Raw genomic sequence first — 25720 nt, forward strand, 5'->3', positions numbered from 1 at the left:
GCCTGAATCCTTAAAAATCTCCGTGTTGAAGAAAACACAACACGTGGGGACTCTTCTAGACCAAAGAGACTAAAGACCCCAACATCCAAAAAGGAAAGAATTCTGGTGCTGCTCCACGTTACCTTTTTTGTGACCCGCATTTTATGATTTATTTCAAATACTTATGAAACAATGTTCAAATAAACAGATGCTGATTTGTTGAAATAGTGACAGAAGCGATGTGAGTGAGATCCCCGAGGGGGTAGTTCCCAGGTGGCACGTGGGGGTGCCGGGGACGCTGGTGTGGCCTAAGTGTCAGGAGGGGCTGTGCTGATGTGGCACAAGCTCCTTTCACTCGGGTCACGTGGGCGCACAAGGTGGGGGCCATGCCATTAGGCTTGCTACTGAATCTCAACTGGTTTAAGGAAAAAGGAGGTGTGTGCACGTTTGTGTGTGTGTGCATACATGTTTGTACACCTCAGAAAAAAGAGCTAAAGTCAATGTGGCAAAACATTGGCAACCGGGGACCCCCGTGATGGGTGAATGGGTGCTTGTGGTATTATTCTTGCAACTTGTCTGTAAGTTTGGAAGGTTGGGCTGGGAGGAGAGTGCGTTGTGTCTCCTTTAAGCCACAGAGAAGGGTTGGACTCTGCAAAGCTGTGACTCACAGCCCTTTTGATGTTGGGGCCATTCCTGCCCTGCCCAGGGCCGTTGATGAGAACCTCAGGGTGTGGCTGTGAGCTGGTGGCCTCAGACCCGCCCACAGCCCTCTGTGCCAGCCTCCCGTGTAGTGGGGCTGCCTGGTGTCCGGTTGAGTTGGGGAGGGAGGCATATCTGCACCTGTGCTGGTCTGAGGCTCAGGAAAGCAACAAGATGGTCTCCCGGCTGCTGCTTGCTTCCCGTGGTCTCTGTGCCACATGGTAGCCACAGAAGTCCATCCTCTGAGCACTGAAGCCAGGTGTGCTCTCCCCTCCCCCACTCCACCCCTCCCCCACTCCTTCCCTCCCCCTTCCCCCACGCCGCCCCTCCCCCTCGATTCCAGCCTCACTGGCCTCAGTCTTGTCCTCCAGGCCCCCAGGCGGCTCTCCTTTCTGATCCTGCCTGGCCCACTTCTCTCAGCCTCATTTTTCTCCACCTGCGCATCGCTTGCTTGCCTCTCCTAGGAGAGCTCAGATACCACGGAGGCAGGGCCTCTGTAACCCTCTCACCTAGAAGGGCACCTGGCGGTAGCAGCTGCTGCCCACTAACCAACTGTCATAGGCCGACTGCAGTCAGCATGGGATGTAATGGGAGTGAAGGCCCCAGACCGTGAGCTGGTCGCCTCTGTCTGGGTAACGTCCTCCAGGTACCCGCCTACCATTTCTAGTCTGAACCTTTGAAACCCTCCTACCTGTGATTTTCTCTAGTCTCCTGGAATATTTTATCTTTTCCCAAAGAGCCCAGTTTGGGGAAATCCTCAAACGTTTTTCTGGTTCTGAGATGTCATCGGTGTGACCCTATGTCCCTGAACCAGTGTAAAGCAGTTGAAGATGTCCCACCATCCCCCACACTTGGCGCTCCCAACAGGCCGCACGCTCCATGCGTGTCCTGGGTAAGTGACTGATCTTTTGCTGTGAGCCGCTACGAGGACACTGGCAATCACAGTAGGCGTGGCCCTGGCTGTGTCTGACCTGGCCAGGAGCTCCCGTGAGAGCTCTGTGTCTCCCCTGAAGACCTTCGTGTGGCTATGGTCCGCTCAGGCCTGTGTGGGAGTGTTCACCCTGCGTGATCCTCCCCCTGCTGTGGGACCCTCCCCCAGGGGGCCTCCCTGGTCTTGGGCCATGTCCTGTGCATCCTGGCAAGTCATCACATGCCCTCTATGCCCATGGGGTCTCTCTTTCTGCCCTTTTCTCTCCTCGGTGGGTACCTTTGTCCTCAGGTGCTGACCCTCCATGTGGGGCCAGCCAGGCCCCTCCACCCTTGTCCTGGCACCAAGGTTGTTGCCAGGGTCGATGCACGTTTTTGAAGGTCTATGATGAATCTTCGTGTAGCGGTGGCGAAATAAAATGCTTACGGATGAGAAGCAGAGGCCACAGCAGGGTGTTCCCGCACTCATGGTCCCTAGGTTTGGCAGAAGCCAGCTCCTGCTGGGGGCCAGCGAGGCAGAGGCCCCCAGGACGGTGGCCCTCCTGGCCGGCTGGGCTCTGATGGGCGGGTGCTGAGTCATCAGACCTGCTGGGGAGGCCGGCCCCTCCCTGTGGAATCAGGTACTCAGTAGCTGCAGTTTCCCCGCATTCCTTCCCAGGGGATGCCTGGAGCAGGGAGGTGGCTGGGGGGTCCTGGGAGGGGCCCCTGACTCCAGGACTCAGGTGGCTGGGTCTGGATCGGGAGGGAGCCCGGAGGGCCCAGCAGCTCTGCAGCTCTGAAACTGCGACCCCCCTCCAAATGGCCACGCGCTGGCAGGGGCCCTCGGTTTGTTTGCTTGGTCCCCTTGGGGTGTGCTGGCCAGTGGACTGTTTCGCTCTAAGCAGATGAGAAAACCTCAAAATGCGTATTGTGAAAACTAATTGTGTGCAAATAGAGTTTAGGGTTATCAGAGAGCAAGGCTGGTTATTGTTGCAGCACTCTGTGACAGCCCCACAGTCCGTGGACAGGTGGCTGGGTAAACAGCGAGTGACCCACACTCTGGCTACCGTTGCAATGTGCAAAAGGGGAGGGGGGCATGCTGACACTCGTGACCATATGATGAACCTCGAAAAACTGCTCAGTGAAGAAGCCGGGACAGAAGGTCACAGTGTGTAATCCCACTTACACAGTGTCCAGGGAAATCCACAGAGACAGACAGCAGTTCCTGGTCTCCAGGGCTGGTGGGATGGGGAGTGAGTGCTAATGGGATGGGGCTGCTTTTTTTGAGTGTTGGAACGTTCTGGAATCGGGTGTGGTGGTTGCTCACACTGTGTGCCCAGGCCTGGGCTCCAGCAGCCCCCTGTCCAGCCACCCCAGTTCCAATGTTGTGTCCAGTGTTGTGTCAGGAGCTGTGGCTGCACTGGAAGGCTGGACCGTCCCTTCCGCCCCCATCCCGGGGGACAAGGACCCGGCTGGCCCAGGGGCTGCTGGCCTCCCAGCTGCACAGACCCTACTGTGGGTGCTTGGCTCCCGCGTCCCAGTCGTGCAGAGCAAATGTGACTGTCCCATCATTGCCCTGTGCTGGTCACACGAGGCACAGCCTGTGTCCAGCCAACTGTTTCCTGCACGTTCCACTGACCACAGTGCGCGTGTGGGGAGAGGAGATGATAGGCCTCTGCTGTGCGTGTTTGCCTGTGTGCTGGCTGCCCCTCCTTTTCCACTGGGAAAGGGTGTTGCCACGTGGATTGAGTTCCTCTCTTCACCTAGAGATGTGTGGCCATGTTTGAGGTCCCCAAGAGCACCAGGAGTTTTAAAGCTCAGAGTGGATGGGTGTGCAGGGGTGACTCACCACTGACCGGTCATTCGGGGTAAACACTGGGTGGGACAGGTGAAGAGGGCTTGGCCTTGTTTGCAGATGCCTCTGTTTTGACATGGCTTGTCCCTTATGTGCCCTGTCTGCTGTCCCTGCTGCTGCTGGCCCTCACCCCTCCCCACTCCCTAAGCCTCTTCCGCTGCCTGGCCACCAGGCTCCAGGGTTTGCGGACTCACTGCCCCAGGTGTGGCGGGGGCTGCCCTCCCATGCTAGGCTGCCTGCTGGCCACTGCCCCCTCCAAGTCTCCTCGGAGCCTGGCAGTCCTGTCGGGTGGTGGCTTCCAGCACTGAGTTACCCGGTGTCCTCATACTGCTTGGCAGCGCTGGGTCTGAGCTGCTGTTTTAAACCCACTTTTTTGATTTTAGGGCCTGCCTGTGCTCTGGGCCCGGGGCCTAGATTCCAGGTTGGCAGAAGTGTCCTGCTTCCAGGGCAGGGGGGGCCTGGGAAGGTGTCACTGCCTCATGCTGTCCTTTGAGGTCAGGAGGGTTGGAGAGGGTCAGGGAGCCCAAAACGAGATGCGGCCCCCGCAGACTCGGCTCTGAAGACCTTCACCAGCCGTCCTCCGGGAGCGGAAAGGACGGTGAGGGCAGCAACATGACCACTGACGGCTGCGGTTCCCCGCGCTCCTGGGGAGCCTGTTTTGGGGAACAGCCTAGTCCCTGTGGTGGGGTGGCCATCCTTTGTGCCAGCTCGAGGCACCCCGCAGCCTCCAGGAGACCAGTGCTCATACCACTGCCCTGCGCATTTCATGTGCAAATGGCTTCCTACAGCCGCTTCTAAAATGCAGTTTAAAAGTCCACAGTGGGCTGGTTTGTGCAGCCACTGGCTTGCAGCTTGGAGCGTGCTTCTGCTTTGTCCTGGTGTGCTGACAGCACAGCCCTGGGCCTGGGGACAGTCGGGCTCCTGGGGGGGAGCGCGGGGTGGGGTGGGGTGGGATCCGGCAGGGTGGGGACAGCCTGTGCAGTGGCCTCACGTGCTTTCTCGGCCTCAGGAAATCCTCTTCTCAAGGATTTGCTGCTCCTTATTCCTGTGTTTTTCTAATGTTCTCCTGAACTAGTTTTGTGTGGCCTTTTAAGGAAATACGTGCTTTCACTTTGATCTTAACGGGAACTTGTAATTCTTGGGGGTGGGGGGGTTGGCCCACGGTGTGGGTGCAGCCCCCTGGGGGTAACTGACAGGATGGAGCATAACTGTGTCCACCACTTGCTTGTGTCTTACGACGCTGATGCCCCCATCGGGGGCCGTGGGAACAGAAGCGGGTGTGTGAGGGCCGTGCCTGCGGCCCTGAGATGGGAGAGGGACCCAGGGCCCCCGACACAGGAAGACCCCGTGTCACAGGAACACAGACAAGGCCCCAGGCAGCTTCCTGACCTCAGAGCCATGGCTGTTTGGGAAATTTACAGAACTCCATCGGAAAAGCAAAGAGAAGCAGGGAGCCCAGAGCCGCCCTTTGTGGCTCTTGGTCTGATTCTCAGTGTCCAGAGGCAGGACCTGAGCGTTTGCATTTCCTGTGTGCGCAGTTCTCACAGTAGGTCAGATCAGCAACACTGAAAGGCCACAGGCAACGACTGGGATCCCCAGCTCTCCATGTGTGCTGATGGGAGCTGGGGGCCCCTCCCCATGGGGGTCCATGCAGGACAGGGCAAGGTGACGGCATTGTCTCCTTGGCCCTCCTGGGCGGTGTCTACTTCTCTGGCCCAGTGACTTCCTTTCAGCCAAGGAAGGGAACCATGCTTCTTCATGCCACCTTCTGGCCCCCATTCTCCTTGGCCCGTTCCCCAACACGTCGAACCACGAGTCAGGATGGAGTGAGAGTGGGGTTGGGGCCGGGAGAGGCTGAGTGAGACTAGCGTCCTCTCCTGCTAGGGCGGCTTAGCCTTAGCTCAGCCCCTCAGCGTGTGGTTCAGCGTGTGGCTGACCACGCGTGGTTATGGCTCCCTCCAGCTGACCGCAGGAAGCCAACGCAGAGGCGGGGCCTGGTTGCAGCTGCCAGGTGACTGTCTGAGCTCCTTGGAAGTGCTTGCGTCCCTTTCCTCACTTCCCTCAACAGAAATATGTGTGTCTGACGCAAAGCCAGGCTTTTGGGAACACGGCCCAGCAGTGCAATGAGAGTGAGAGTATCTCAGGACCCAGCCTGGACGGCTGGAGCAGCTCTCACGTGTGCCGTCTGAGAGTCAGAGCCACCCAGAGAGAGAGCCTCCCGGGAGGCCGCTCCTGACCCCACACGGGGTCCCAGCTCTGCGGCCACTTATCAGCTGCTGATTGGGCGCCTGTTCCACTGCTCGGGTGGGGACTGGTGGACCCGTGGGCCTTGCTGATTGGCAGAGATCCATCTGCAGATGCCTGGTTGTGGTCAGGGTTCCGTGTGCCCTGTGGTCACCAGGGCCAACACAGCATCAGCAGAGTGGAACAGCCAGGTGACCAAGAGAAAGAAGTTGGCCTGTCCCAGGAGCCAGCCGTGACTTCTGCTGTAGCGCCATCTGTGTAGCCAGCGGAGTCACTGCTTCTGCAGGTTCTCGTGGTCCTGGCCTCTAAAGACCGCCTGGGTCATGTGACCTGCGGAGGCCCAGCCACGAGCAGGGGAGGCACGACCTGGGGCAGGCAGCAACTCAGGGACAGTGACTGCCCGCAAGTCAAGGGCAGGGGCCAGCCTCCTGCTCCATTTGTGTCCACACCACATGGTCAGCACCCGCCACTGAAAATGGCCCTCAGCAAATATTTGCTGAATGAGTGAATGCAGCCCGGACCACCATTCCAACACCTCCCCCTGCAGACAGGGAAGCCATTTGTCCAATGGGGGGTGAGGGTGGAGGGGTCCTTCCTGCCCATGCTCCTTGACACCCAGGCTGCATGGAAGTGGCTTCCAGGTGACAGCCACACCTTTGTGTTGCCACCTTCCGATTTCTTCATCTGCCTCTTGGAAACACACCAAGGAAGCCACAGTGTGTCTGAAGCTTTGCTGCTCTGGAGAAGTGCTGGGAGAGCTGTCTGGGTACCCCGTTGTCCCCAGAGGCCCTCGGTGGCATTCGCCAGGCCTTGGAGCACTGATCCGGCTGCCTGCCCGTCAGCCAGTGGCGCCGTGGGTCAGGCAGGCTCACTACCTGGGTTTTAGCCAATACATGAGCCGGGCTCCCAGAAGCGCATGGGGCCTGCAGCTGGGCTGGTCTCTTTGTGCCTGTAACTCAAAGGTGACATGTGGGCTGAGAGGCCCCTTTCCTGCCTCCCTCGGGGTTGAGAGGCTCCCCACCTGCCTGCATGTCCCACAGGCAGCATTCTCCAAGAAGTTAGTTCACTCTGGCGTTGCCTGTGCCCGAAGCAGGAGGGGTGGGGCTGGTGGTGGTGGTTGGCTGTGAGTGAGACGTGGCACGAAGATGTGTGTGCTCACGGACTCAGACTCGACCAGCTGCACGGGCTCGAGCCACGTGGACGTGGGGACATGTGGTCTTCTGCCTTTGTCGTGAATCTCAGCTCTGATGCAGACATTTGAGGACCCCTTCCCACCTGTCATCCCCAAAGACACCAAGCAATCATGCATTTGAGGTTCACATCCCTTATCGTTCTAGAATTTTCCATTTCCTCTTGGTGGCATCACCAGGAGAAGCAGCATGCCCCTCCCCTGCCTCCAGTGCACCTCTGCCTGTGGGTCACAGGGCCTGGCTGGGTGCAAACCTGCTGCAGCCCAGACCACGGGGCCCCCAGTGCCTGGCCACTGGTGGCCCCTGGGGTCTGGTGGGGGTGACAGGGATGGCATTCAGGGTGTTTCACTTCCTTCTGCCTTCTTTTCTTTCCTGCCATCCCACCTTTCCAGGAGACGTTCTCTTCCAGATGGCCGAAGTCCACAGGCAGATTCAAAATCAGCTGGAAGAAATGGTGAGTCCCAGCCCCCCACTGTGGGCCTCTGGGGAGGGGGCCAAATGCCAGTTGGCCTGTGGAAGGCCAGGACAGTCTGACATTCGGACTTCTCCCAGAGTCCAGTGCAGAGTTCAGTGCTCACTCCCAGAGTCCCCACCTGTCCCTGCAGGGTTGTCGGCTCAGATCAGACAGGCCCCAGTTTCCCATGGGGGTGCCTGCCTGCCTGTGTCTGGGGTGGGTCCCTGCCCCCTCCCCCTGACCCGCCAAGTCTCCCAGGCCTGCATGTTGGCATTGACTGCTGCTGTCTGTTCTCTCCTTGTCCAGCTGAAGTCCTTTCACAACGAGCTACTCACGCAGCTGGAGCAGAAGGTGGAGCTGGACTCCAGGTACCTAAGTGTAAGTAACCTCGCCCACACCTGCTCTACCACCTCACCCCGCTCCACTCAGTTGACTGTTGAAATCCTTCCCCCCCACCCCACCGAAGGGTTTTCAGCTTCCTATGAGCATCCCACCCAGCGGGTTTCCCGGCCCCCACATTCCTGCCCGTTTGAGACGGAGTGCAGTCCTGGGGGTGAGCCCCGCATGCCCGTTCCACTGCCCCCGCCTGACGGCTGCTTTAATAACGACGCATGATGGAGCCGCCCATGGAGCTCTCACAAACTCCCTCTCTGACCTGCTGTAACTTCAGCGAGTTCCTCGTGCCCTGTCCTTGCCCCGTCACATCTCCCCAGCCAGAGAAGAGCAAGGGCACCCGCATGCACAGGGGGCAGGAGGGGCGAGGCTCGCCTGGCTGCCCCAGGCCCGAGCTTCAGCTCTGGGAGCCGGGCTGCCGTGGCGTGGGCAGGGCGAGGCCTTCACTGTGTGGTCCTCACTCGGACTCACAGCCGGGCGTTTCCCTCCATCCCTCGAGCTCCAGCCGTGGCCGCCGAGGGAGAGTCCGGAGGGGTGCGCCCGCTCATGGGCTGCTGTGTTTTGTGTTGAATCTCAGGCTGCGCTGAAGAAATACCAGACGGAGCAGAGAAACAAAGGAGACGCCCTGGACAAGTGCCAGGCCGAGCTGAAGAAGCTCCGCAAGAAGAGCCAGGGCAGCAAGAACCCTCAGAAATACTCAGACAAGGAGCTGCAGGTAGGCTGGGCCGCCTGTCCCGTGCTGGGGCCCTGGCGAGGGCCACGCGGGGCACACGTGCAGCCCCGAGTGGTGACTCCTCGTCTGCGCCAGGACTTCTCGCCCTTGCAGCAGGCAGTGAAGGGGGGCTGCCCTGTCCACACACAGCACTCACCTCCTGTCTGCCACAGGGGGCTGAGGTCAGCCCCCCTTGATGGAATTGGGCAGAGCCAGGTTCGCTGTCCTGGTAGATTTTGGGGGCAGCGAGTGCCCCATGTCCCGGAGCTGGCAGGATAGCCGGTGTGGCCCAGGGGTCCCATGCCCATTTCTCACAGCGTCGGTGGGGTGCTGGATTGCTCTCCACCAAAAGAACAGAAACCCAGATGGAATGTTCCCGCCCCATCCCTCTGCATTCCCGCCTGGGAGAGAGACCCCAGACTGTTATTCTAATCAACTCACGCTCACCCGCCTGGGCCAGACCTCCAGGCATGCAGACTCTCAGCAGTCCTGCAGTGTGAGGCAGATGGCGCTGGAGGGCACGGGAGGGACATGCCCTCGTGTCAGTCATGTCACTCAGCATCTCATCCAGCATCACAGGCGTCATGTGCTGAGCGGGGCAAGAATTTAGGACAGCATGGCCCGCGACGGGCCTGGCCCCGATACGCCCGATTCACCAGGACGCCCGGCTAGCGGCACAGATCCGGCCCAGAGCACCTGCTCTCCAAGGTCACCCCACACCGTCCTTGAGTGTGGTGTACAAGGGCAGCCCGACCTGCTGCACCTTTCTGTGGGGGGGTCACTGGTGGGGAGGATGGACTGGGCACTGGCAGACAAGAGGCATCACCCTGTCTGTATGGCCAGCAGCCGAATGCTAGGACGGGAGCAGGAATTCCGTTACAGCCGCTGTGCCGGCTGCTACCTGCAGCGTCTTCTGTGTGTTCCTTGCAGAGTTGCAGTGACACAGTCCCTGCCTTCTGAGTGTGCCTTCCCACATTTTCGTGTATCAACGGACCCGTCACCACCCTAAGGCCTTCCCACCTGCAGCCCTTAGATGCTGCCTCAGTGGGCGGTGCTGGAGTCATTTCCATGAATGAGGCCCTGGGAGTGGCATTAGGAGGCTGAGGACGAGGAACACACATGCACTGCTCATCTGGCCTTTGTCTTTTTTGTCCCACCGTTGAAGCGTTTTGCCATTTTGCTTCCTGAAAGCCTTGAACAGGGAACAGCCCCACCCCCCGCCCCAACTGGGAAGGCAGCAGCGTCCTCGGTGCTTGTGCAATTGCGTTAGAGCTCCCTCTAACGGAACCCCTGGGGGGCGGCTGGTTTGGTGGCCGGGCAGTGGGACAGCCTGTCCAGGTCCAGCCGCCCACCAGGGTGGCCTGGGAGCCTGCACAACACTCTCTCATCAAGGTCTTTTTTTAGGGTAACAGTTTAATCAAGATACAATTCACATACCATCTAACTCACCCATTTAAAGTGCACAATTCAGTGGTTTTGAGTATATTCACTGAGTTGTGTACCTGTCACCAAAGTCCATTTTAGCATGTTTTCCACAGCACAGAAAGAAGCCCCGAGCCCGTCAGCAGCCACTCCCATGTGGCATCCCCCCAGCAGTCCCCGATCTACTGTCTGTCTCTGTGGATCCCTGGTCTGCACATCATACAAATGTGGCCTTTGGCATATGGCTTCTCACATTCAGCTGGTGTTCAGGCTTCACCCAGGTCGCAGTGTGTGTTGGGCATCGTTCCTTTTTATTGTCGAGTATCGGTGCTGCTTTCCCTTTTATGGCCGTGAGCTTGCAGGCTACATCCTGAGCTGGGCCCTCTCCTTGAACCAGCTGGCCCTCCTGTGACCACCTGTCTGGGAAAGGAGAGGGCCGGCGAGGTTGGAGGCAGGTGGGCTGGCGGCATGGCATGCATGGCGTTCACTCCTGCGTGCTACGAAGCTACTCAGGCTGAGATCCCGTCTCTGCTGAGTCATTGCGACTCTGCTGCATCTGGTTCCCAGTGGCCCACCCACCTCTGCCCACTGGGAGCCCTCTGCAGGAGAGCTCAGGGGGCCCCCCATTCTCCCTGCTCCGCTCAGAGGGTGGGATTTCTCCCTCAGCTTTGCAGGGACTCCCCAAACCCTCATCTGTCCCTATGGGAATTTGGAGGACCTTTTCTCCTTGCAGAGGGCCTCCCGGCAGGTCCCCAGCTTGGCGAGGTTGGCCACATCCACCCTGGCCTTTCCAGCCTCTCCTTGGAGATAGCTGATGCTGACCTTTCTTCCCGTGTCCAAGGGTCACTCCACGACTGAGACTCCCCTGTGCACGGTCCACTCAGTGCAGCCCCACCGACCCCCAGGGAGGCCCTGTCACGTCCCTGTCTCTGGCCCTGCGCTGCGGCTCTCCCTGCCGGGGGTTCTGGCTGAGTGGCCTCCCAGAGCTTGCTGCAGCTTCTCTTTGCCCTGTGTGGCCGTCCCCTGAGTGGCCGTCCCCCCTGAGTGGCTGTCCCCACCGTGTGGCCTTCCCCACCGTGTGGCCCTGGCAGTTGGGTTTGGGTCCCGGCTGTGTCCCTTTCAGCCCTGTGATTATGGCAAGCTCAGGAACCTCTCACCTCAGTTTCCCCACTTGTGAGATGGGGTACTTCCGCCACCCTCCTCGCTCTGAGCTCTGACAGGAAGGGCCCCTCCCCTTCTCCTACGCACTGGCCCTCTCCTCTCGTCTGTTTTCTCCAAGCCCAGCCTCCTCTGGCCCTCAACCTTCCAAGTCTTATCATGGTGATTTTCCCCAGATGACTGACTTCCTTCTGGGAGGCGCAGGGGTCCTGCATCCACACACGTCCACATAGTATGTGCTCAGTTATTTCAGTTATTTGTTTAGGGGAAGCAGAGAGCCAGTCTGACCACTGTGTGTTCTTTGCTTCCCATTGGTGTAGACCCCCCAAGAGGCCGGGCTGCGCACCCTCAGAGTCCCTCACCCACCTATGTGCTGAGGGGAGGGGGCCCATGGGGCTGACGCTCGGAGCTGGAGGGAGGCCTGGAGCCAGCTCTTGGGGTGGGTATTTGTGACCCACCCAACAGCCTTGAGCTGCCCAGGCAGCTGAGGGTTCCTTGGCACCGGGGCCATTCCTTGTGGCTCTCGGAGCCAAAGGATGTCACGGTCACTAGACCCACTTGCTTCTATCTCTTTGTGCCCCTCCCCCTATGCGTGCCTCTTGGCGGGTCACCGGGGACTTCAGTGGCTGTTCTTAACCCTGAAGAAGAGGTGGAAGCGGCAGGTGGGCCTGTGCACTGTCCCTGGAGTGGGGAGCAGGATTCTGCAGGGAGTGGGCTCCTGTGGGGGGCTGTGTCCTAGAGCCCAGCATGAGGTGGGTCGTGACCCCAGAAGGCAGGAGTGGCCTGGAGAGCCCCTCGAGTTGACACTGCACACTGGTGGCCTTGGAGACCCTTCAGTGCTCCTGGCATCTCTTGTACGCTTCAGGGACCCTCCCTGGTGGCCTGTGCCCCCGTGCAACCCAGTGAGCAAAGCGGGCAGGTGGACACGGGTCCTGGTCCCCACAGCTGGCACAGGGGCCCCGCTGGTGGTCTCTGAGCTGCTCTTGGCGGAGGAGGTGGTGTTCCCAGACCGTCTGAGCCCCCGCAACTGCTTTTCTCAGGTGTGGGCGTGGCTGGGAGGCTCTAGCACGTGAGTGCGAACATGAGCTTGCTCAGAGCTTGGGAGAGCTGGGTGAACTTTCATGAGAGTCACTCGATCACTGGGGTCCCCCCGGCCCATGTGACCTTTGTGAGTGTGGGACAGTCATGGGGAGAATGGGGAGGCCACTCAGAGCACCCGCCCAGCAGAGGCCCACCTGCTCTGCCCTCCTGCCCTGTGTGCTGCTGGGCACTGCCATAGGCTCGCCCACCTGGGCCAGTGGCCAGGCCAGCGGACCAAGCTGTACAGAGGACAGGCTGTGCCCAGAGCAGCGGTCGTTGCCCGTGAAGTGGCGAAGGGGGTAAAAGTGATCAGACTCTACCCCAGAGAGAGAGGAAGATGGAGGGTGTCCATCTGTCCATCTGTCCATCTGTGGTGAGTTCCCGTGGCGCGGGACTGGGTCACAGCGGCCACTTTCAAGAACTGCTGATAATTGAGACTGTGTTTTGGGATTTCTGTGAAGAGAACCGGCTTTAATTATAGGTTGGGGAACAGGTGCCCAGAGGCATTTGGGTTGCTAACTAGGACGGAGGGATCTATGGCGGAGGACGGGCTGCTCCCAGCACTGCCCCCACCGCCGAGGGCTCTCCCCAAGGTCGTGTGGAGGAGGCCACGGTGGACACAATCCGTGCGGGACGAGCCATGAGTCCAGTGGGGTGTGTCACTCTGGCCACTCTGACCTTTCTGCCCACAGGGTCTCAGCCAAGCCTGAGTCCCCTGCACGGGCATGTGGGTATGAGTGCTTGCGCTGTAGTCCGACCGCCAGGCTTCTCAAAGCTTCCAGGTGATTCTGACCAGCAACGAGTTCCCCAGCCAGCCGGCGGCCTCCAGGGTTTCTGACTGAAGGGTCTGGGCTGGAGTGTGGCTGTCACAGAGAGCTGCTGTTCCCAGTGGAGCTGGTCAGTTTGGGGCCAACCTGCTGGCCCCAGGGCAGAGCACCAGCGCCCAGAATGTCAGGGTTTTTGGAGAGGGTCCTGCTGTTGGGGAGGGCGGAAGGCCAGTCCACCCATCCCCGGGGGCTGAGGTTCCCAGGGTGCACAAAGCTGCAGGGACAACCCAGGGGCCCTCCAGACCCACCTTCTCGTTCCTTCTCTGAGACTACGGCCTGGGGGAAGGAGTGAGGGGCAGTCCTGGCCGGTTGTGGTACAGGAGGGTGAGATGCAGTGTCCCGGGGATGGCGTACCCGCCAGTGCCCGCCTTAGAAAGCCATGCGTGCGGCTCCGTAGTGGCTGTGTGCAGGCTCTAGTTGGGCCTGGTGTTGACCAAGCCCAGTGGCTGTTGGCCTTCAGTCGGCCAGCGTCCCCACCCTGAGTTCATTTGTTCCAGAAGGCGCTCACATCCAGATTGCGGTCTGAGAAAGGGGAGCGATGCCTTCTATTTAAAGGGATGTGTAATTAACCAAGCAGAAACAAAATAACCATAATTTAGGTCGTCAGGGAAGATAATGGCAGAGGCTGGTCCCGTTAACGTGTGGCGTTGGACGACTTGCTGGTAGCAGAAGCGTTGTGTGAGTCTGCTGTGCTCAGTTTAAAAAGCTCTTCAGCGATAAAGGTGTCTGTGGACAAACCCCCCACCCCCCACCCCATCACCACGCGGGACGTCTCCTGTCTTTGGAGTAAAGTCACGGTCCCTGTTGGAAATAATGAGAGTGGGAAACCAGAAGTGGCATCGGTCTCCCAGGGGGACTCTTCCTGGGGGACAGGGTGACCAGGAAGGACTCTGTTCCTTTAAACCCCAGGACCTAGCTGCCCGCCTCCCAGATGGGGGCGTGGCAGCGGCTGGGCCGGCATGGGGGGGCCTCCCAGACAGCACCAAGAGTGCCAAGACGGGGGCCCTGTGCAGGTAGCACTGGGAGAGGTTTGAGGGCAGCACCAGGCATGAGCCCCTGTCACTGCACACCTGAGGTGGCCACATTACAAATGTAAAAAGAAACAGGTGAAGTCAGTTTTAATAATTCTCATTTAGCTGAATACAGCTAGAATGTTTTCCCACACGGAATCTTCCTAAAAACGTTAATGAGACATTTTGCATCTTTTCCTACGAAGTCTTTGAACAGTTGTGACTTTCGCACCTGCAGAGCCTCCTGGGCCCAGGGAGCAGGGGCTGCCAGACCCTATGCACCGTGTGGTCCAGCCCCTCCCATTTCCAGATAAGGAAGCCGAGACCCAGCCATTTTAGCAACTTGGCAGAGGTCACCCAGCAAACCAGGCATGAGAGCCCGGCCTCCAACCTCCTCCAGGTCCTGGAGGGCCAGAGTGGACCCCAGACCTGGAACAGTGGGGACCCTTAAGGGGTCACGCGCTACCCGGCAGCCACCCTGAGCCTTTGCTCAGGGGTGCCTCTGTGCTGAGACCTGTCCCCTTGGCTCTTTGGGGCAGGTTGGTCTGTGGGCCTTGGCCCTTTGTCAGTGTGTCCAGCTGACTGGTGTGTACAGGAGTGGCCCCACACGCCGTCCTGGGCCTCTGTGGAATCCTGGGCATAGGGGTGCCGTGGGTACCCACCTACGGCACGTGCTGAGTGCCGGTGTGCCTGTGTGCTGGGGCAGGATGTGGGCAGCTGGGACATGTTGGCCATGGGGTGACCCCCCATTGCCAGCCTGATGACAGCTATGGGTCCTTTCCTAGGAAAATGGGAACCCCGGAAGCCTGCCAGAGAGACCCCAAGCTTTGTCCCTGAGGGTGTTCCCAGTACACATACTCGTATAGCCTGACGGCCGGGGCCGTGGGCACGGTGGTGTGGATGCCCTCTGCTCAGCCCCAGCCCCAGCTCCAGTCCGCTCTGAGCTCTTGTGTTTAAGGGAGACTTTAAGGATTCTCTAACACACTGCTCCGCGGCCGCAGCCCCTGCCACACCCATGGCCCAGCAGCTCCAGGCTTCCCCTGCTGACCCCAGGCCGGCCGTCCTGGCCTTCAGCTGAGTGCCACCCCCATCAGACCAGGGAAGGGGCACAGGACTGGTCGACAGGCCCCAGGGCAGTCAGCGGCTGCCGCCAGCAGGTACCTGGGGTCAGAATGCAGCCTGGGCTCTTGCTGTCCCTCCCAGGACATCACAGCTAGTCGGGTTCCCTTGTCCCCTTGGAGTAAGTTACCCATGGTAACAGCTGGGTTACACTCTCATTCATAAGCGGCAGGGCCCTAACGGGCAGCGTACGGTTGGCTTTTGATGGTTTTTGAGCAACGTGGGGAAGCCACAGCAGCCATATCGGGTGAGGTGGATCAAAGGCGCTGGAGTTTGTTCCAGAGCGCCCCTCCCCCACGCTGAGTCACCCGCTTGCTTTGGAGGGAAGAGGAGACATATGTTCTGGTCACTTTTGTCTTCTTGGATTACAGGGCTGTTCAGCCCAGGGTGACTAAGTGGGAGCAGCCTGTGGGTCTTAAATGTTCTCAGCTGGGTGTTTCTATAGTGCGTCGCCATAGCACCCACTAAGTGGGGGGGGGGAGCAGGCAAAGGCAGGGCGACCAGGACCTGGGGGGCGGGCTCAGGCTTGGGCCACTCAGCGGCCTGTTGCTAAGTCGAGGTGTAGCAGGCCGAGTGCTGTCTTCTGCACTTTTCCAGAGAGTTCGAACACTCCTCCACTTTGGGGGGGGTGTCCCTGCAGAGCCTGTGGAAGTGGGGTGTCCTCCCACCCCTGCCCCATCCCCTCGAGGGGCAAAACTCTCAGTTGGCCTAGATTTCCATGTTCTGCCCGGTGAAGCTGTGGTCGCTCGCTGCAAGGAGCTCGCATCCTGCAGGAGTTCAGGACATCTGCTCCTCAAGGAAGTGGTGGCTGCGTGTCCCCGCCGACGGCCCTGCCCTGGCCAGAGTGCTTGGTGCTGGGGCTCAGGGCAGAGGCACAGCCCAGGACCCCTCAGCTGTCGCGTCCTCATGGCCCCCACCTGGGCGCCATACCTCGGGGCTGCTCCCCAGCAGGGATGGTCTCCAGGGAGACACGCAGTGGCCCGCATAGCCCCTGCGCGAGCTGCGTTCTCCTCCAAAGCTCCTGTCTCCCACTTGAGACCTGTGTCGCTCCAGCTGGTCACCAGGCTCATTTGAGTAAATGGAAATCTTAAAACGCCACACCCTTCCCTGCTCTTGAAGCTGCCAGGCCCCGCTAATGAGGCCAGCACCGTGCCTGCGCGTCCAGCATGGTTTTCTCTCCACTCCAGGGAGTGGGGAGCTGATGTGAAAGACGTGACCGCAGCCTGGAAACCCAGAAACCGTGGGCAGGCAGGCCGGGCGCCCCAGGGGTCCGGGCTCAGAAGGAGCTGTTCTCAGCAGCAAGCTCAGGGCCAACACACCCAGGGGGCCCCGCGTCCCGGTTTACGCCGCTGTCCTGCGTAACCGTTCGGAGCTGGGCCTTTCCTTCTCCAAAGGCCCCGTTTAGATGACAGCTGGCATGGAGGCCACCACGCTGGGCAGCCTTTCCCCCAAGGCCACCTGCAGCTTTTCTCAGCACTTCAGCCTGTCTCACCCGGACAGCGTCTCCATATGCCTGGCTCACCTGAGCCCTGTACCCTCCCAGACCTGGCCGCCACTGGAGGTGGTGGGGACTGTGGAGTAGCCCCCAGGGAGGGTAGGAGGTGGTGACACCAGGTCAGGGGTGGATTGGAGTTTTTCGGGAGGAGGCGGTGTTAAACCCCAATCTTCTCCCAGAACCTCACAGAGGCATCACCCGTGGCTGCCCCCTTAGAGGCTCGTGGGCACCACGCCCTTGTGTGTGTGAGCATGGAGACCAAGGAGGTGTCCTTGTCACGGGCTGGTTGACACCTCTAAGGTGTCCCGACCACTGATGCCCCTGACAGTTCCCGGTGGGGGTATGGGTGTAGGACAATCATGAAGCAGAGCTAGTGAGGATTTTCCAGGCAGCTGCAGTCCAGGGTAGGGTGGTGTTTTGTTGATGGGAGCTGGGGGTGGGGGTGCCAGGAGTGTGCATCTGTTGTCCTCTCTCTGTGCCCGTGCCTGTCTCCCTGAGCGAACCCTAGCCCTCCCGGGCCCTTCTCTCTAGAGGGTGTTCCCAGCCCCCGGCCTCTGGACCTTCTAGCAGAGGCTGTGGGGTGTGAGTGGTCCCCTGGGTGGGCAGGGGCCCTACACCACTGCAGCTGGGTGGCATCCCCTACTGCATGGCCTTGTCCACTGTGCCCTGCACAGGCCCCCAGGGCACCCCAAACCTGCAGGCTCACTTCCCTGCTTCCTGCAGGAGCCGCTGTGCAAGGTGCAGGGGAGGTTCTGTGGGAGTAGGCGCAGGAGGCACTGGTAGGCACGCACATTTCGTAACCAGAGGAAAAGTACTCTGAGCTGCTGGGGTGGGGGAGGGGGAGAGAGAGGAGGCGAGCAGAGCTGAGCCGAGAGGAAAGCCTATCCTGGAGGCCGCTTGCCTGTGTTCAGACTTTTCTCCAGGGTTGGCCAGGCTCACTCTCCAGGTGCCATCACGGGTCTCCGAGGCGGGGGCCTGCCTTGTTCCCTGAGGCTGTGGCCTTGGTCTGGGGTGGGGTAGTTATTTTGAGGTCCATTGAAACTGCCCTCCCCAGGCGGTAGGAGGTGAAGTTCATTGTGGGGAGGTGGGTGGTCTGCAGAGGTAGAGGGAGCGGGGTCCCAAGTTCTGGTGATGGGGCTGGGTAGGTCCTGCCTTCGAGTGGTGTGACTCACTCCTGCTGGCAGAGCCTGCACTGGTGGCAGCTTTGGGGCTGGGCCTCGCCCCTCCAGCTGAGCGCTGCTGTGAGGGGAGGTGGCAGAAACAGCCTGCTCTTTACTCTTCCTCCAGCCGCCCACCTGGGCTTGGCACCACCCACACATGCTGAGTCAGCTGGCGGGGGAGGCCGTGAGTCAGATGGGGGAGGCTGCCCCTTGAGGCCTGGGCTTGCCCCTGCTGGAGATCAGGGCTGCTCCAGGGAAGAATGGGTTCTGCGAAAGCCGCTCCCGGATGGCGACCCCAGCAGCCTGTGGTCAGCACCCCATGTGGACAGTCTGCTCAGGGTGTGGGGAGAGCGGGAAGGAGAGGCCAGACAGGAAGGGAGCTGCAGGCGGGATCCCACAGGCCCCGCACACAGATGCACCAGGGGGTTCTGCAGGCCCCCACAGGTGTGTATCTGGTCTCCTGCCCCCCTGCCCATGATGGCCACCCACGGTCTTTCCTGTACTTTGTTACAGAAAGTTTCACCTGCAAAATCAGAACATTGCAGTGTGCCCAGCATCAAGTGGTGTCTCCTGCACTCTGTGCCACCCCCTCGGGTTTGGGTGTGACTTAGTCATCGTGGAACACCCGGTGCTCACTGTTCCGCTGTCAGGGTGGTTTCACATGGCTGGAATCAGGATCCCCAGGAGGGGTCACACAGCCACACATTGCCACCAGATCTCACCGAGTAATCCACCAGCATGGCTTCCGTGTGTGTGGCTGTCAGGGTTCAGAGGGGGTGACAGGGTCGGGATGTGTCCCCAGGGGACAGAGGCACTGCTGGCATAAGGCTGTCATGCTGTAATTTCTACTACAATTCCATTGGCCAAGCCAGTCACATGGCCAAGCCCTGCACCAATGGACAAGTTGGGAGGTATACTCCACCTCCAGTGGGCAGGGCCAGCAGTCACACCTGTGGGGAGAGCAGTGGTGCCCCTTCTGCAGCTGGCCTCTCTGGCACTTTCCATCCCAACTTCCCCTTTCCTTTTCCTCCCTGCTGCTCACTTGTCAAAATGCTTGGTCCTCTGTCCAGTGGCCTCCTACAGTCAGAGTTTGCGTGTGCTGTTTTTTAATGACTCTCAATTTTGTTAAGACACTCAACGTGAAATTGACTGTTTTTACCATTTTTAAGTTGAGGGGCATTAAGTACAGTTACATTGTGGTGCAGCCATCACCACCATCCGACTCCAGAACTTTATCACCCCAAACTGACCCTCTGTCCCCACTGGACACCAGCCCCCACTCCTCTTCCCCCAAACCCTGCCCACCCTCACACTTCCTGTTCCCTGAGTCCACTCCGCTAGCCTTGGGCCATCTTGAACGTGTCCCTGGGATCCGGCGTTTCTGGAAATTGGTAATTGGATGTGGAGGCTGGTCAGGTTGAGGTGGTTTTCATTTGAGGCTTTTGCTAGAACCCTTCATGGGTGAGTGTCCATTGGGCAGCCCAGAATGGCTGGACCTGACAGACGTGGGTATCGGGGGAGACAGAGTGGCCCCGTCGGGAGCCCTGGTGGTGGGCGGTGGGAATGGAGGGAGGTGCTCACCGCTTTCCCCAGGTCCAAGGGTGGCTCAGTTGCCGGCCTTTGTAAGGCCGCCTTGTTTGTCTCTGCAGATTCTCAGCCTCTCAAGGTAGCACCGGGGTGAGCACTCAGGTAGCTGCGAGCGGGAAGGTGTGTGACCCTGCTCACTTTAAAGTCCCCTCTCTGTGCAGCCCCTTCCCCCAAGCCCTTCCTCCTCCCAGGAGTGTGAGCCGGCATGGCCCCAGCAGCCCACCGTCAGTTGCTGGGCTCCCTGCTCCCGGGGTGACCTCGTTTCATCCTCTCCATGAACTTCCCAGGCTGTCACCTCAGCCTGTAGTTGTCTGGAGAACAGCCGCCAAGGGGTCTTACCTGTCTTCTGCACCCCACCCCACCCCAGATCTGGGAATAGGTGGGGAACGAGCTGAGAGAAACCGTGTGGCCTTCCCTCTAGCAGGGCTGTCCTCGAGCAGTGGAAGGCAGGGCCCCCCGTGTCCCATCTCTGACCTTCCCATGGCTCCCATTTGAGCTGAGACATAGAGGTACTAGAAATACCCACATCCACAGGCCAAGGGAATGCCAGCGAGGCAGGAAGATGGAGAAGTGGGGGCCCTTGACACTGACGTTCTTGGGCTGTGGCCTTAGCGAGGGGCTGGCCTGACCCCTGGCCTGGGCACGCAACACGCCCTTTTGGGGAAAGCCCCATGGAGATGAGCCTGACCACTCTGCGGACGGCCTGCCTGGCCCTCCTGCTGGAGGCAGGACCTGCGGGCAGCTCAAGGCATGAGAGGCAAATATGCTCTGAGTGGCCCCAGAACGCCACCCGTTTGCAGCCACCACTCTGCAAGAACGAGGTGTTGTTGAACAAACTGGTGGGGCTGCTCAGAACGGACGCGATCGGGTGTTGTCCTTCCCCGTCTCATCTGTGCCCACCCTCTCTCCCACCCCCAGTACATTGATGCAATCAGCAGCAAGCAGGGGGAGCTGGAGAGTCACGTGTCCGACGGCTACAAGACAGCGCTCACCGAGGAGAGGAGGAGGTTCTGCTTCCTGGTGGAGAAGCAGTGTGCCGTGGCCAAGAACTCCGCTGCCTACCACTCCAAGGTGAGGCTGCTCGCCACGTGTCGGGCCTCCCGGGAACAGGCTGAGTGTCATGCGGTGCAGAACATCCCCATGCATTTCGATTTCCCCAGGGAGAGAGTTCTAGAAGGAGAGTTACCAGGTCAGAGGCTGCAAATGTTTTTAAGACCCGTGAGAAATTGGCCGGGTGTTTTTCTGAGAACGGTTACACCGACAGCCTAAGGACGAGCTCCTCTGAGGGGCTGCAGTGCCAGGAACCCCACGTAGAGGCCAGCTTAGCTCCCAGGGCCAGCGAGCCCCATAGTCCACAGGCAGGAGCTGGAACATTCCAGAACATTCTGAGCTTGAAAAGTGTGGTCAGGCAGCCAAGCTGATGAGGGAGGCCCTGGTTCATGTCCTTTTTCCATAAGGGGGTTTTCAGGGTCAGCAGGACCACACACACGCTCACACACACACACACACACGTTCACACACACACACACACTCAGCTTCTGGCACACTCACACACACGCTCACACACACACACTCAGCTTCTGGCACACACACGCTCACACGCACACGCACACGCTCACACACACATACACACACTCACACGCTCACACACACACGTTCACACACACACGCACACGCTCACACACACACACACACACACACACACAGACACACACACACACTCGGCTTCTGGTCCCCACGGCCTGGCTACCAAGGAGACAGGTGCCCACCTTCCATGGAGAGGCTCTTGCCTGCATGGGCCATCTGAGGGCTGCTGTCAAAGGTACAAAACAAGGACAGTGGCGGGACCTGCGTCTCCTGTGGGAGCTGCGAGGACTCCCTGGCAGCCTGAGCGTGGCAGTGGGCTGTGTTCAGGGCAGAGGTGGCTGCACCGCCCACGTGGGCCCAGGCCGGCTGCGGTGGGCGTGTGCGCCCCCTGGTGGCAGCCAGGCCCTGTAGTGGGTCAGGGAGAGTCAGGGCCCATTTGTGCTGCAGGCAGGAAATCCATTGTCCTCTGGGGCACTGCCACTTCAGAGAGGTGACAGCTGACTTCACAGGGAGCTGGGCCCACCCCCACGGACTGGTTTAGAGAGTACAGGCCCCTGGCCTGGGGCACAAGGGCACCAGGGCCTCCCAGCCTGTGCCCAGCCGCCCGCTTGGCATTTCCCTGGTGCATGAATTTTGGACCCTACAATGACAGGAGCTTCATTTCCCTTGGGAGCCCTGGGCCTTACTTACATCTCAGACCTGAAGCCACTCAGGGGCAGCGCCCTGACCCTGGGTTAGTCCCCTCTGGTGCTGGGTCCCTGCTGGCCCTTGTCACCACCACCCCAGACCCATCAACCATTTATTTCAACCAGGAGCCAGATAGTAAAGATTTTCAGTTCTGGCCATAGCCTGTGGAAGCTGCCACAGGTGATGTGTAAATGAACAGATGTGGTTCCAGTCCAATTGTACTGACCAAGCTGGCGGCCAGCCCTGGGGCGTGGTGTGCTGGCTCCTGGTCTAAGCCAGCTGCTGGTAGAGGGGCCACTGCTTGCTCAGAAGGGCTGTTTCTCCGGCATCCCGTAGTTGCCCCATGCAAGAGCCCCCTCCCCAGCCAGACAGCCTGGCCTGACTGCAGCTGGCCCTTCCCCACGGTCCCTTCCCTGTCCCTGCTCTTCCTGGTATCTTGAGGTTTGTCCGTGGAAGGTCTGGCCATTCTGTAGCTAACTGAGGGAGCCCCATTCATGTCTTCTTCCTCGGGCCCTGGGGGGGCCCCTGCCGGGCCAGGCCTTGGTGTGACCTCATTCCTGCTGGTCCGTCAACTGCACAGCTCACTGGAGCAGACCAGTTCCTTTCCCGGGTTGGGGGTCAGGGACCCTCAGGTGTGGCTCATGTGGCGGGGAGGTCCTGCTGGTGAAGAGCCGCCCTCTGCCCCAGCCAGGTGTGCCCTCCTGAGATGGGGATGTCGCATCAGGAGCCTCCTGGTGTGGCCGTGAGGTCAGCAGCAGGCCCTGTAGGGAGGGGCCCCGGGATGCGCCCCGATGCAGTGGGCCCTGACCCCCGCCTGTCCCGCTGTCTGCTTCAGGGCAAGGAGCTGCTGGCACAGAAGCTGCCGCTGTGGCAACAGGCCTGCGCCGACCCCGGCAAGATCGCAGAGCGCGCCGCCCAGCTGGTGCAGCAGATGGTCAGCAGCAATGGCGCCCTGTCGGCCTCCAAGTCCAGCCTGGTCATCTCAGACCCCATTCCGGGAGCCAAGCCCCTGCCGGTGCCCCCCGAGCTGGCCCCATTTGTGGGGGTGAGTCCTCGGCCTCCGGAAAGCATCACGGGTGTGGGAGGAGCGTCCCCCTTGGCAGAGCGCCTCTGCTGGGGGCGCGGGGCTCACCTCGCTGCCCGGGCCCTGCTGCAACCCCGCGCCCTTGCCGCCCCTTCTCCACAGCGGCTGTCTGCTCAGGACAATGCACCCATCATGAATGGTGTCTCGGGCCCCGACAGTGAGGACTACAGCCCCTGGGCTGACCGCAAGGTGGTCCAGCCCAAGGCCTCGTCTCCTCCGCAGCCTCAGACCAAGCTGAGCGACTCCTATTCCAACACGCTGCCCGTGCGCAAGAGTGTGGCCCCCAAAAACAGCTATGCCACCAGTAAGGGCCCCCGGGGCCCCAGACCCACCCCGAGTGGCTAAGACACCCCCGAGGGGAGGTCAGGGACTGCAAGGCTCACGTGTGTACACGTGCATGTGCAGCACCCTGGGGACCCCTTTGGGACTTCATCCTGGACCCTTGGGCTTCACAGGGCTCCCCGTTACGTCTGGCAAGCAGTGGAGCCATTCTCAGGAGCAGGTGGGGGTGGTGAAGAGGGCATTAGTTGACGATGGGAAAGCTCCTGGCCCCTGGGACTGGCGCTCACTCCTTCCCCCACTGCCAGGAGCCCAGCCTGAGGGTCTCCTGATTAGCAGGAGGAAAGCTGAGGCTCAGCGCACAGTTTGTGACAGGTCTGCGCTGCTCCGTGCCCTTAGCACCCAGTCATTCCAGAAGCAGAGTCCACACAGCCTGGAGGCCTGGCGAGTGTCCACCAGGAAGGGCGGTCCATCGCCAGGCCTGCCCAGGGCTTCTAGTGTCTTCCCAGTGGGTTGTGGAGGGATGGGAGGGTGAGCGCACCCCTTGTTCCTGCATGGGCAGAGCGTCCCCTCACATCTGCCCTGTGTCCCCAGCTGAGAACAAGACGCTGCCCCGCTCCAGCTCCATGGCAGCTGGCCTGGAACGCAATGGTCGCACACGGGTGAAGGCCATTTTCTCCCATGCGGCCGGCGACAACAGCACCCTGCTGAGCTTCAAGGAGGGTGACCTCATCACCCTGCTGGTGCCTGAGGCCCGGGATGGCTGGCACTACGGCGAGAGCGAGAAGACCAAGATGTGAGCACCTTTCCAGGCGGCGGGTGGGACGGGGCAGGGCGGCCTGCCCTTTATGCGACACGGGCATCGGCCCCCTGACCCTGGCCCCCCGGGGGCTCTGGGTCCTTCTTAGACTGACTATCGGGGTCTACATTTCCACCATAGAAAACTGGGTGGCACAGACACACCTAGCAGGGCTTCGCGTCCACGGCGGCAGCCTCCATGGCCTGCCCAGCTCTCGCATCCCTCACTCCCTACGTCTCTTAACTTGGCCCAGGGCTCTGAGTGTCCACTGCTGTCCCTGCTGTCAGCGTGTGGCTTCCTGTGGGTAGAGGCCAGCCTTCCACCCAAAGCCTTTCTGCTGCCCCCTTGTCTCCTGGGCAGAGCTGGGGTCCGAAAAATCACATCAAGTCTGACGGACCGCGCCTTCATGGCAGCTGAATTTGTTGCCCAGACGCTATGTCAACATCTTGCTCTTGCTCGATCTCGGGGCTGCCCGGTCAGGGACTCCACCCTCCCGTGGCCACCACTGTTGTCTGGGTGTGTCTGTTGGTGAGATGGGAGACCCCACTGGGGCAGAATCAGCTCTGACACTTGCCTGCCCTAACCAGGGAGGAGGGCAGCTTGCTCTGGCCTCAGGCAGCGGCCACGCTGGGAGGAGCTGAGAGCAGGGACCCTGGTGGGATGCCTCTGTTCCCAAATTCACACCTGCCTCCCTCCCTAGCACCTCCTCTGGTGTTGGCACCATGGCTTTACATGTGGCCACTTGGGACTGAGGCCAGAAACCAGCTCTCCTGTCAAAGCAGCGGGAGCTCAGCCAGGGTCCCCAGCCTCCCAGTGAAGGCAGCCCCCATTCAGGATGGGGCAGCTCAGAGCCGATGTACAGTTGGGGTGCAGGCTGCTGTCCCCTGGTCTCCCTGGAGCACCCACACACGCCCCCTCCACAAACACACAGCCAGGCCAAGGAAGCGGTGGGTTGCGGCCCCACACGCTCTCACCTGGGCTGTCTGTTCCAGGCGAGGCTGGTTTCCCTTCTCCTACACCAGAGTCCTGGACAGCGACGGCAGCGACAGGTTACACATGAGGTGAGAGTGCTGACGCGGGTGGTTGGCTCTTAGCTCTGGAGAGGGGCTGAGGTGACAATGGACGCTGTGGACAGGCTCCTCTCAGAACAGCCCCAAGCTCTCTGGGCACAAAGAGCTCTGCTGGGCTTCCAGTCCCTTCTCTCCCCCAGCAGAGCTGCCCCCACAGCCCAGCGTGCTATACATTTGAGGCCCTGGGGTTCGTGGGTGTGAAGATGCTTTGTGAGGGGGTCTGCGATCCCTGGGGGGGGTCACCGGGTGCTGTGTGGCGCAGCCCTGTTCACTGGCCCATTGGGGTGGGGGCTCTCCTTGCCCCATGCTGGGCCCGGGCGCATACCCCTGCTGCAGGCAGGGTGTGCGGGGGGAACTCCAGCCATCTCCCACGAGTCCCCCAGACCCTCCTGGCCTTCAGGAGAGCAGGAGACTGGCTGCTGGGGCCGCAGAGGGGCTGAGCGGCTGTGGGGAGATGGGGTCGCTGTAGGACCCAGCCCCACCAAGCCTTCCGGACTGTCTTCCTCGCACGCCTTCATGCCCAGTTCCAAGGGAGGGGACCCCAGGGCCAGTGTGCCTGCCACCCAGGCCCCTGACAGCAACTTCTTGTCACCCCATCCTTGAGGGGCCAAGCGAGGTGTGGGGGCGGTGGGGGCCTGGCCCTGCCTGAGCACTGTCCCTTGTCCCTGTCCCACAGCCTCCAGCAAGGGAAGAGCAGCAGCACCGGCAACCTCCTGGACAAGGACGACCTGGCACTGCCGCCCCCCGATTATGGCACGTCGTCCCGAGCCTTCCCCACGCAGACGGCCAGCACCTTCAAGCAGCGGCCCTACAGCATGGCCGTGCCCGCCTTCTCCCAGGTGAGCAAGGGAGGGGCCCAGGTCCCCAGGGACCGCCGGGCTCAGGGTTGGGCCTCTCGTCTGCACCTGGCTATGGCCACCTATG

General features: G+C 60.5%; 1 protein-coding gene across 3 annotated transcripts in view; it reads left to right on the top strand.

Moving 5' to 3' along the window:
* Positions 1–25720, top strand: part of BAIAP2 (BAR/IMD domain containing adaptor protein 2) — a 66574-nt gene that overhangs the window by 32553 nt on the left and 8301 nt on the right. For all 3 annotated transcript variants that reach the window (XM_019735654.2, XM_019735656.2, XM_019735655.2), the window contains exons 4-12: positions 7266–7327; positions 7634–7705; positions 8298–8435; positions 20209–20361; positions 22400–22609; positions 22751–22952; positions 23522–23723; positions 24719–24787; positions 25473–25635. In XM_019735654.2, coding sequence (XP_019591213.2) covers positions 7266–7327; positions 7634–7705; positions 8298–8435; positions 20209–20361; positions 22400–22609; positions 22751–22952; positions 23522–23723; positions 24719–24787; positions 25473–25635 — 1271 coding nt within the window. The remainder of the gene's footprint in view (positions 1–7265; positions 7328–7633; positions 7706–8297; positions 8436–20208; positions 20362–22399; positions 22610–22750; positions 22953–23521; positions 23724–24718; positions 24788–25472; positions 25636–25720) is intronic.

The sequence above is a fragment of the Rhinolophus sinicus genome, linkage group LG15 (assembly GCF_036562045.2).
Source record: "Rhinolophus sinicus isolate RSC01 linkage group LG15, ASM3656204v1, whole genome shotgun sequence".
NCBI lineage: Eukaryota > Metazoa > Chordata > Mammalia > Chiroptera > Rhinolophidae > Rhinolophus > Rhinolophus sinicus.